The sequence below is a fragment of the Triticum aestivum genome, chromosome 3B, assembly GCF_018294505.1.
Source record: "Triticum aestivum cultivar Chinese Spring chromosome 3B, IWGSC CS RefSeq v2.1, whole genome shotgun sequence".
Taxonomy (NCBI): Eukaryota; Viridiplantae; Streptophyta; class Magnoliopsida; order Poales; family Poaceae; genus Triticum; species Triticum aestivum.
The window spans coordinates 404,481,809-404,493,278 of record NC_057801.1 but is presented as its reverse complement, the minus strand read 5'-3'; the positions used below and the strand labels follow the sequence as shown (position 1 = coordinate 404,493,278).

The 11,470-nt window shown below is 47.2% G+C and overlaps 2 protein-coding genes across 2 annotated transcripts; one reads left to right on the top strand and one right to left on the bottom strand.

Annotated features, from left to right (window-relative positions):
• Positions 1-4,041: 4,041 nt before the first annotated feature.
• LOC123070080 (amino-acid permease BAT1 homolog) lies at positions 4,042-7,333 on the bottom strand. Its single transcript, XM_044493098.1, has 8 exons — positions 7,137-7,333; positions 6,790-7,050; positions 6,035-6,053; positions 5,731-5,950; positions 5,359-5,540; positions 4,993-5,282; positions 4,771-4,900; positions 4,042-4,617 (listed from the first exon to the last, which is right to left on the bottom strand). Exons 1-8 carry the CDS (start codon positions 7,259-7,261, stop codon positions 4,270-4,272), a joined length of 1,575 nt encoding a protein of 524 aa, XP_044349033.1. The 5' UTR covers positions 7,262-7,333; the 3' UTR covers positions 4,042-4,269.
• Positions 7,267-11,224, top strand: LOC123070081 (serine/threonine-protein phosphatase 7 long form homolog). Its single transcript, XM_044493099.1, has 8 exons — positions 7,267-7,710; positions 8,579-8,666; positions 8,745-9,347; positions 9,422-9,703; positions 9,783-9,988; positions 10,072-10,384; positions 10,469-10,567; positions 10,644-11,224. The coding sequence occupies exons 3-8, from the start codon at positions 9,270-9,272 to the stop codon at positions 10,998-11,000; spliced, it is 1,335 nt and encodes a 444-aa protein (XP_044349034.1). The 5' UTR covers positions 7,267-7,710; positions 8,579-8,666; positions 8,745-9,269; the 3' UTR covers positions 11,001-11,224.
• The last annotated feature ends 246 nt before the right edge of the window (positions 11,225-11,470 follow it).

Sequence of the window (11,470 nt, the reverse complement as noted above, 5' to 3'; positions counted from 1 at the left end):
GTGAAAAGTTGAGAAACTAATTACTCTTGGGTGCTTGTTACCCTAGAGCTTGTTCCTCTGGGGTGCTTGGGCGTCTTAGACGGTTAGTGGTGCTTCGGAGCTCAATCATTGTGGTGTAAATCTCCGGGAGAGCATCGGGGTCTCCAATTAGGTTGTGGAGATCACCCCAAGAAATTTGTACGGGTTCCAGTGACCGCCCCCAAGGGTTGCCAAAGTGTATGGGTTCAGTGACCGCCCCCAAGGGTTGCCATTTGTACGGGTTCGGTAACCGCCCTCAAGGGTCCCTTAGTGGAATCACGGCATCTTGCATTGCGTGAGGGCATGAGGAGATTACAGTGGCTCTAGTGGCTTCTTGAGGAGCATTGTGCCTCCACACCGCTCCAAACGGAGATTAGCATTCGCAAGGGTGTGAACTTCGGGATACATCATCGTCTCTACGTGCCCCGATTATCTCTTACCCGAGCCCTTGACTTATGCACTTTACTTTGTGATAGCCATAGTATGACATGTTATATATCTTGCTATCACTTAGTTGTTTATCTTGCTTAGCATAAGTTGTTGGTGCACATAGGTGAGCCTTGTTGATTTAGGTTTTGTGCTTGACAAATTAAACGTTAGTTTTATTCCGCATTTGCTCAAGCATAAACCGTAATTATTTTAAAGCGCCTATTCCCCCCCTCTCAGCGACATCCACGATCTTTTAATTGGCATCAGAGCCTCGTCTCTCTTTATTAGGCATAACCGCCTAGAGAGTAAAGATGTCGACTAGGGAATTAGGATTCTCTGACACTCTTAGTTTCGGTGGCACAAATTTTGATGTTTGGGTAATTCACATGCTTAATCCTTTTTGTAGCAATGGACAAGCCTGGACGAACTCTTATATAAAGCAAAGCACTCCCAAGGACACATGGGAATTACTGTCAAGCTAGTTTTCATCATGCTCATATGATTCGCGTTCGTTACTTTGATAATTTTATATGTGGGGGGACCGGTGCTTGGGTGCTGTTCTTTCTTGGACAAGCCTCCCACTTATGATTAACCCCTCTCGCAAGCATCCACAACTACGAACGAAGAATTAAGATAAATCTAACCATAGCATGAAACATATGGATCCAAATCAACCCCTTACGAAGTAACACATAAACTAGGGTTTAAACTTCTGTCACTCTAGCAAACCATCATCTACTTATTACTTCCCAATGCCTTCCCCTAGGCCCAAATCATGGTGAAGTGTCATGTAGTCGGCGTTCACATAACACCACTAGAAGAGAGACAACATACATGTCATCAAAATATCGAACGAATACCAAATTCACATGATTACTTATAACAAGACTTCTCACATGTCCTCAGGAACAAACGTAACTACTCATAAAGCATATTCATGTTTATAATCAGAGGAGTATTGATTATCATTAAGGATCTAAACATATGATCTTCCACCGAATAAACTAACTAGCATCAACTACAAGGAGTAATCAACACTACTAGCAACCCACAGGTACCAATCTGAGGTTTTGAGATCGGATAAAAGAGATGAACTAGGGTTTGAGAGGAGATGGTGCTGGTGAAGATGTTGATGGAGATTGACCCCCTCTCGATGAGAGGATCGTTGGTGATGACGATGGCTTTGATTTCCCCCTCCGGGAGGGACGTTTCCCCGGCAGAACAGCTCCGCCGGAGCCCTAGATTGGTTCTGCCCAAATTTCGCCTCGAGACGACGGCGCTTCGTCCCGAAAGCTTCACTTTGATTTTTTTTCCAGGTAAAAACCCTTCATATAGCAAAAGATGGGCATCGGGGGCCTGCCAGGTAGGCGGCAAGGCATGGGGAGCGCCTAGGGGGGTAGGGCGCCCCCCCCCCCCCCCGCCCTTGTGGCTGGCTGGTGGGTCCCCTCAGGTGCTTTCTTCGCCCAATATTTTTTTATATTTCAAATTAATTCTCCATGAAGTTTCAGGACTTTGGGAGTTGTGCAGAATAGGTCTCTCAGATTTGCTCATTTTTCAGTCCAGAATTCCAGCTGTCGGCATTCTCCCTCTTCATGCAAACCTTATAAAATAAGAGAGAAAAGGCATAAGTATTGTACCATAATATGTAATAACAACCCGTAATGCAATAAATATCAATATAAAATCATGATGCAAAATGGACGTATCAGCACCCAGCAGGCGCACTGCAAAGGCAGCCGCCAGTGGGTACCACCATGAGACCTCCACGGACGCTACATCACCGACATCATGGAAACTCGCGTGGGGGCGGGGCGCCGTGGGTGGGGGTTGGTCAGGGTGGAGTGGGAGGGCACCGTGGCCCGGGGCGGCCAAGGCCAGCCGGCAAGGAGCAGCCATCGCGGGGAACCGTCGTGAAGTGCTTGCAGAGGAGGGGTGCGTGAGAAGGGAACCGGAATCGCGTGAGAGGAGCTCAGAGCTGCGCTAGGGGCCGGCCAGCGAGAAGGGCCGGGAGCCGGTGGTGCAGCATGTATAGGGCTCGCCACATCCATCGTCGGACCAACAGGAGGCAGGCGCGGGGGGGGGGAGGGGTGGTCAAGCCACGAGATAGGGGGAGGGGTGGTGGTGAGTGAGCACGCAAGGGGCCAGATCCACCCCTCCCCCGCCACTATCCTAAGGTCCGGTGCGGCTTCGCAGGCTGGGCCTCTAGCGGCGGTAATGCGGGAGAGCACGACGAGGGTGGCTTCTGGCGGCGACAGCTAAGGTTCCCTTCGTGTCGCCAGAGGTGGGTGACACGGGGAGGGAGGGGGGATTTTGAATTGCATCGGTAAAAGCGTTTAGCTCCAAATCATTACATCCGGGCCGTCGACCTTTCTTTACTTGCTTCCTTCTGGCACTTGGATAATTGACAAAGCATTGAATCTGCGGTGTTCTTCAAAGTTCTTCAGATGTTGATGAGGACATGGCTACCTTGGATACGAACAAAAATATTGCATACATGCATATTTATGAGGTGATTTCTTATAATAATTATCCAATAATTTAATTATGTTATCCGGAACAAAAGTACTTCGCATATTTTATTTCATGCCTAAATGCAGAATTGTTGAAAACTTGTACGAATCACGTGTGAAGATAAAGGAAAATCAAATGATTAGGCGTTGTTCAACAAGTCCTCTCGCGTCAAAGGAAATGATTAGGTGTTGTTCAAGAAGCCACATCACATCACTTTTGGCTCAAGAGAAGATAGAGACTAAGTTCATCATATTCGAACTGCACAGACATACCTAACTCAAACCGTCAACAACTTTTACGTCTGGACACTGAATTGGGTGATTGTTTTTTCGTTGGAAAGTTTTTTTTGCTGTACTTTCAACCCAATTGGATTCACCTCCAAATTCGCCCGAAGAGTGGAGATATTTCCGAAACAGTCGACGATGCAGCAGAATCCGAGTTAAACTACAAGTTCAATGGTGTTGTCTCACGTCCACTTGGGCCCATGGGCCTTATACGACCTAGGGTTAGTTTTAGGCTGCCTTGAGACGTTCTCCCACCTCCTTGGCCGTCACTCTTTGCTCCTATATAAATAGATCAATTTAATAGGTATCTGCTTGGGATTTGTTTAGTTAAAAGTTAGCCATTGCAACTTCGTGTACTTTGTTTGTGTGCAATGACAAGACCAAGGCCGCTTTCGGATCCCCACTTCTATCAATACTTCATCTATATTCGCAATATTTAAATTGTTTTATCATATTCTTGCTTGTTCTTCGATTGCATGCAGGAATAGACCTTCGTGGTCAGGTTGATTGTGCTTCCGGCGTCAGTAACCTCAGGAGATTGGTTTAACAATTGTTGAGGCATAACGTTGTGCACATTTCTAGTTGGATTGTCCAAGTAGTTCTCCATCAAATCTATAATTATCATCTCATTCAAAGATCGAGACCCTCGCCTCTGTCAGATGTATATAGTTGGAAGATTCAGGGTCCTAACAGAGCCCCGCCCTCGACCACACCAGTCCGTGAGTATCCAAGGCTAATCAACTTTGGGTATATAATCCAAGGCTAGTCAACTTGCTGGTAAATACTGAGAAACGATACAAGCACGGTAATGGGTAAGTTCAAAGAAGTTTCTTAGCCAAACATTTTGCCGGGTTAACTGGCAGTATGAATTAGTCCATGTTCCTATCTTGTTGAAGAAAGTAATTACAACGTCTCGTCGCCTCCACCTCATGTCTTGTGAGATACAACCAGCCTAAAGCGTACAACTAATTACATCACGTGGCGTTCCCACGTGAAATCACGTGACAATAATTCCACACGCGCGAAACTAGCCGCTCAAATTCGTGACGGGTCCCTTGAACCAGTGCCTGGCACTGACGACCCACGACGTGAAGACGAGGATGAAAAGCCCACCGACGGCGACCGGCGTGTAGTTGAGCGTGTCCTTGGTCACCGGGTACGTCACCGGCAGCGAGAAGAGCACGGTGATGGTCACCACCCAGAGCACGGCCACCCATCCCACCAGTACACCGTACCGTCCGAGGTTGAAGGGCCCCTGCACGAAGTGCTTGCGCGCCAGCGTCACCCGGAAGAAGATGGGCAGCGCGTACGCGATGTAGAGCCCGATCGTCGCGATCGACACCATGGCCTGGAACGCCACCAGGCTACCCAGCGACTGCAATCAATTTATTTTCAATCACAGACCAGGATTATCAGAGCAGGATCAATTTATTTGGAGGTACTCCTACTCTGCCGGAAATGAAATACTACTACAGTAGTATGTAGTAGTAGTTGCAGTGAAATGCAGTGTTGTCGAACAATGGTTTACCGGCAACGCCATGCAGAGGGAGACGAAAGCCGAGAGCCAGACGGCGTTGATGGGCACCTCGTGCTTGTTCACTCTGTGCCACACGGGTGACAGCGGCATCGCCCCGTCTCTCGAGAAAGCATACACCATCCTAGTCATTGATACAACGAGCGAGTGATCTCATCAGAACTACGTTCCGAGAAGAGAAATGCAGCGTGAAGCAAGCCAGCAGAGGACGATCACCTCGAATTACTCGTCACGGAGCTCATGCCGCAGAAGTATATGGCGACGGCGACGATGCCCAGGCAGACGATCCCGCCGACGCCGCTGCCGTAGCGGCTTTTGAAGGCGAGGTAGAAGACTTGGGCGATGGCATACCCCCCAGCTTCATTGTCAGGGCTCAGCAGGTAGGGTATGTCCTTGACGGCAAATGTGATCCCGATTATGTATCCCCAGCCGACCACTATGGATATGCCGATGGCGCTGATTATCCCGATGGGGCCGTTCCTGTCTGCGTTCTTGGTCTCCTCCGTCTGCATGCATACACGATCATATCAACACTGACAACGAGATGAGATTTCTTCTTCTTTGGCTTAATCAATTAATTACCATATGCGCCGATGCGTCGTATCCTGTGAGCGTGTACTGGCTCATGAGGAGCCCCAGGACAAAGATGTAGAGGTTGCTGTGTATTCCAGCACTGTTGTCAGTGTTGAAATGGGTGAAGACGAACTTGGCACTGGCCCTCTCGGTAGCAACAGCCGGCACGGCAATCATCAGGACAAAGACACCTACAGAGACAGAGAAGCGTGGAGAGCCATCCATCTCATCCGTTAATAAAGTGGATGCCAACTGCATGCTCTCTGATTATTTATTCTCTAGCTAGTAGCTTGGGTGAGAATCAGTGCTCGCGAAGTAGAGTAGTAATCGTGTAGGGCAAGTGCGAATGAAGAGAGGTACGTAGTACTAGTAGGAGAGAACCTAGCATGTTCCAAGCAGCCGCAAACTGGCCAAAGAAGGAGAGCCATGAAATGGGGAGGCTGTTGATGAAGGCGTGGCTGAGCAGGATGGCGGCGTGGAAGGCGATGACCACGTACTTGGACGCCAGGTAGCCTCCGCCGTTGTTGCCGCCGGTGCTGAGCAGGATGATCACCTGGATCAGCTGCGCCAGCGAGAAGTCCACGCTAGTTGTCACCGCCCACTGCAGAGCGTGCAAACTGAATCAGCACAGCAGTCACTCACAAAGTGAGAGAAGGCATTCAAAGTTGAGCCACTGGCTGGTTACCTGTCCAACGATGTTAAACCTGCATGCAGCACAACAATCCGTCATGAGAGGCCGGGAATAATTGGAATGGGGATGCATGAGCAATCAATAGCGTATATCTATCTACAGTAAGAAAAATGGGCCATGCGTATATGTGCGTTTGTTGCAAGGACGTCTTTGTCTCAACTACAAGAACCATGCTGATACTAGCACATTTTCAACCACAGGTCGCTGTCAAAATCAGACTTTATTTGCAGTTGGCACTGGTTCTGCTACCAAAATGTGGCCACGGGAGCTGCACATGGTCAAAGCACGCAAGCACATGACCTTATGAACACAAATATTCTGTTCTGCATTGCCAAGGAGCACGTCGTTAAACAACGACACGATTATTCTATTTTGCATCCCCGATGATAACGCTGTATTTGAATGAACTATTTGTACTAAATCAGGGATAATTAATACGCATGGATCAAAGGGAATAAATGAGTAATAAACTATTCATTCTGCAAAAAGAAAAAAAAAGACAAGCGGAAAAAAAGAAACACAGAAGAAAGAGATGCAGAAATTTCGCACGCACCAATTTGATGTCACACGAGACAAAAAGAAAACAAACAGAAAGCGGTTCGTTCACACGTGACATGATCCTCTCCTTCCGTTCTTCCCTTCCACATGATCCCAACCAGAGAAGAAATCGATATACATTCGAGAACATTGAGAGGTAGCAAAAGACAAGAAAGATTTGAGTGGAGTGCGTGTGTGATTGAGTAGCGTACCATCCGGTGATCCATGAGGCGAAGGGCGACCATCGGTTGCCCGAGAGGCGCGCGCTCCAGTAGTAGAGGCCGCCGGAGGTGGGGAAGGAGGAGCAGATCTCGGCCATGGAGAGGCCGACCGTCATGGTGAAGGCGCCGGCGACGAACCAGCCGAAGGTCATGGTGGCCGGGCCGCCGAAGTTGAGGCCGGTGTTGTACAGCGTGGTGACCCCCGTCAGCACCGAGATGATGGTGAAGGAGAAGGCGAAGTTGGACAGCAATCTACACACGCCCTCAATCAATCAATCAATCAGTTAAGAAGCGACGAAACCAAGGGAGAGGAGAGGAGAAGAAGGGTGGTGACGTACGAGAGGTCCCGCTTGAGCTCCTGCTTGTAGCCGAGCTCGCCGAGGCGGGCCTGGCCGGTGTCGCCGGAGCCATCGGCGTCGACGGCGGTGGTGCCGCTGCCCGCCGGGGACTTGCTCCAGGTCATGGCGCCGTCGCGTTGTGGGAAGAGATGGGGTCAGGGGACAAAATTACTGTTATGACCTTTCTGGCTAACAAAATTCCGATTTGACCTCGCTTTGGAAAAAATTTCATTTCTGATCTTTTTAGGTGACGCCAACATCCCTGGCGTCTGGGTTGCGAAGCAGACGCCGCGAACCCTGGTGTCTGGCCCCTGGCCCGCATTGCCCGCCTGCCCGTTGACCCGCTGACGTGCCAAAGGGGCCAGACGCCAAGGACCCTGTCGTCTGGCCCTGGTAGGTTTACACCACGCGCGGGCCCAGCCCACCCATCCCCAACCTCTCCCTGGCGGCGGCCGAACGCAAGAACAGAGGAAACTTTTCTCTCGCCCCTCTTCTCCCTCACACCAAATCCCCCCTTGATCTACTCCATCCTCCACCCAAATTTGTGGATCTGAGGCCCCCAAACATTCTTGAGGTATTCTCCTCCATTCCCTCCAATTTGTTTTGATTAGAACATCTCTTTTTGGTTGCATTATTCATCATTGGGAGATGTTAGATGAGTACTTGTTGTTTTTGTTTTAGTAAATTTTGTGTAGTTGTTAGATGGTATAGTTGATTTGTAGATAGTAGATGATGTGTTGTTGAATATGTATGCAATTTGAAATTGTTTGGTTCATATGTAGATTATCCTATTGGCTTTTTTTTTTGCAAAAGAGATGATGAAATTGATGGTTGTATGTGACATGATTTGTTTCACAGATTGGGTTGTATAAATTAGATGTTATGTATTTGCATATGTTTTTAATATTAGTGTTTTAAGGGAGAGAGATGTTGCATATGATAAAATTGTGCATATGGTTATGTGACACCATATTGTTTGAGAATTTTATTTGATTGAAAGATGATGTGCGTATATTTGAGAAGATGATGTATGCATGTGCTAGTAAATTAGCTATATGTTGAATATATAGATGGCATAATATTTGTTTGAATCTGAAAAGACTACTTTGGCAAGCAAATATATTTACAAAAAATATTATATGTGTGAAGTGGTATGACAATATAGTTGAATATATAGATGGCAAAGTTTTTTTGCAAAGAGATGATGAAATTTGATGATTGTGTGTGCCATGATTTGTTCAATAGAATGGCGGATGATGATTATGAATTTATTTGATGGTGAAATTTGGTACTCTAGATGATATGTGTGCATATGTAGAAGAAAGAAATGATGTGGTTATGTGTGAGAAGAATGGTGTTTTTATATGGCATAACTTGAAGAAGGAAATAGTATTGTTTGATATTGTTCATGTATTCATAGATGTTTGTGATTTTGTTTGTAGGATGGCGGATGATGATGGACCTTGGTATGACGGATTAATCGATGAGTGGGATAAGGAGCATCGTGCTCGTGCCATTGAGAAGGGAGATGTAAGAAGCTAGACTTATCAATTTTCGTTGTTTCTCATTTGTGTTCTTGTATTGATTAAAACATCACTTTATTTACAGCTTGTAGTTGCTATGCGCATGAGGGGTCATTTTGCTGATGACTTTACTTACGACCCGCGGTACGAGCCTTACGTTCGGAGATTGGGTCTTCTCCCATTTGTGTTGCAGTTTAAGCGACGCGCTCCGCCGGTGAACCACGCGGCGCTGACCGCACTTGTGGATCGTTGGAGGCCGGAGACTCATTCGTTCCACCTTCCATGTGGGGAGATGACGATGACCCTACAGGACATGGCTATGATAAGCGGCCTTCCTATCAACGGATAAGCTGTTACCGGTCGTGTGAGCGTTGGTAATTGGCGAGAACGGACTGGCATTTTAATTGGTGTTGAGCCCGACGGCCCTCAGGAAGGCAAGGCCGATACCGCAAGAGTGAGGCATTCCTGGCTAAAACTGGTCAAAGGAAACACCAATCCGTGCCCTTAGGGTGCCAATGATGTGGTTGTGCAGCAGTACACGCGGGCCTATCTTTGGTATGTACTAACCAAGGTAGTCTTCTCAGATACAACCGGGAACTCAACCCTCTGGATGTTCTTGGAGCTACTCAATAACTGGGATACCCAGTATAGCTGGGGTTCGGCCGCACTAGCATATTTGTATCGCCAGGTAAGAGATATTTGCAACCATTTATCTTGCATTTGTCATGCGCCTCCATATCTAACATGTTTGTTTGATTGCAGCTTGACTTGGCGTGTCGGAGGAAGGGAGATACATCCTCATTGTCTGGGTTTGTTTGGAGTCTATCCGTGTGGATGTGGGAGAGGATCCCGGTAGGACGGCCTGGTTTCAAGAACCCCCTCATGGCAAACCCACGGGGTAATCATGACGGGTTGCATGATGATGATCCCTATCGGCGCCCTACGCTTGCTTACTATTGGGAACAAGTGACAGTCTACACAGGAAGCTCGCATGTGCGATACAAGTGCTATATGAACGAGCTGGACACCTTGACTGCTGAGCAGGTTTTGAGAAGTTCGATGAGATAAAATTTAGTCAAGAATGAAACTTATGTAGCTAACAATGTATCTCTTTGTTTTGCAGGTATATTGGTTGCCTTATGTGGAAGATCGTGACTTTGATCTTAATGAGATGTGCACGCGTGATAGCCATCTTTGGCGGGCGAGGTGCCCAATGATATGCTTCTTCGCAGTCGAGTGGCACTTTGTAGACCGTGTGGCAAGACAATTTGGAAGAAGACAAGGTATTCCAATTAAGGAGAGCAAGGAGGAAATTCTATCTCTGCATCGGTAAGCAAGCATGCCTTGAGTATGTAGTAGAGCATTGAATAAGTCAATGTTTGCTAATGCTTTGTCCCGTGCATCATTTGTAGGTTTGATCGAAGGAACAATCAGGATATATCGGATTGGGCAAACAAACACCGTGCGTGGATAGAAATTTGGAATCAAAGAGACACGTTAGTGCAATCAGAGAATAGACCTCACAATCAGTCAGCATATCAGAACTACCAAGTGTGGTATGCGGATCGTTGCCGGTTAAAGCTGAAGCCTGGTTGGACTCATGAGGAGTGGTCGGAGTTGGTGTCTGAAGAGCCGGAGACTGCACAAGATTATCAAACCTTCAACATGGCTGTGAGAGACACCAGAGGGGCTCACGTTGACTATGCACCGATGCATGATGAAATGGTAGTCTGTTTGACCTATTCTAACATACTTGCATCATGTTGTCTTCTTTCAAATACATAAGTTTGGTGTGTTCATGAATTGCAGGGCAGAGAGTTGCTTCTGTGCGTCAACGATGCCAATGTTGCACTGAGTCATCCACCTGGTGGTGCATTATCTGAGAGGACTCTTAGGAGCACGATGGAGGTGTGATCAATATATTATAAAAGTTTCTTTTCGCGGATTATTTATGTGCATCTCATATCATAGCATATTTTTGCAGAAGTTCAAGAAGCGATTTCATAAGATGGCATCAATGCTTTCTTGCCATGGTGCTCAGTCCAGTGACGTGTATGCACCTGGTAGCCGCGCCGCCACAGCTAATAGACGGCGTTATCTACAGAACAATGAGGACATGGAGGAGGAGTTCCATGAAGAGGAGCCATCACATCAAGAGGAGCCAACACATCATGAGGAGCATGAGTATGATGCAACACATGAAGAGGATCATGAGTATGATGTTGATGCTCCACAACCATCACAGGCTACACAACCAACACAAGGCAATGCTTCACAACCATCTAGGAAAGGCAAAGCCATAGCTAAGAGACCAAGCAAGAAAGGTAGAAAGAAGACATAGAACACACAATTCCATAGTCCGGAGTATCCTCATAAGCTTATCCCAATAGGAATGCAAAGATATAAGGCCAACACTGAGGCGGAGGAGGAGGCATACAACGAAGAGGAGGAGGACGAGACTAGCGAAGAGGAGGAGCCTACACTTGCAACCATGGTGAAGAGAGGAAGGAGGAAGTGAGCTTCTTGTTCCGGTTTGGCCCACTCCAGCGTGGGAGAGGCGATGACGGTGGCGCGCATTTGGTGTCTTATGTGCTATCTTCTATGTTCTATGAACCTGTCATACTATTATGAATTCTGTGAACCTGTGTATGCAAGAAGTGAGCTTGTTGTAGTTTGTTTCAATGAGCTTGTTCTAGTTTGTTTCGATGAACTTGGTGTAGTCTCTTTCCATGAACTCATTTAAAAGTACTACTCAATGATGTGATTTATGTGAATTGTTGTTTCCTGTGATGTCTATGAATTCATTGATTG

Excerpts from the sequence above, each read along its gene's own strand:
- LOC123070081 (XM_044493099.1), top strand. The coding sequence starts at position 9,270 with ATGTTCTTGGAGCTACTCAATAACTGGGATACCCAGTATAGCTGGGGT. Across the intron at positions 9,348-9,421 it reads TAGCATATTTGTATCGCCAG|CTTGACTTGGCGTGTCGGAG; the intron begins GTAAGAGATATT and ends GTTTGATTGCAG. Across the intron at positions 10,385-10,468 it reads CACCGATGCATGATGAAATG|GGCAGAGAGTTGCTTCTGTG; the intron begins GTAGTCTGTTTG and ends CATGAATTGCAG.
- LOC123070080 (XM_044493098.1), bottom strand. The coding sequence starts at position 7,261 with ATGACCTGGAGCAAGTCCCCGGCGGGCAGCGGCACCACCGCCGTCGAC. Across the intron at positions 7,051-7,136 it reads GAGCTCAAGCGGGACCTCTC|ATTGCTGTCCAACTTCGCCT; the intron begins GTACGTCACCAC and ends GGGCGTGTGTAG. Across the intron at positions 4,618-4,770 it reads CCCTCTGCATGGCGTTGCCG|TCGCTGGGTAGCCTGGTGGC; the intron begins GTAAACCATTGT and ends AATTGATTGCAG.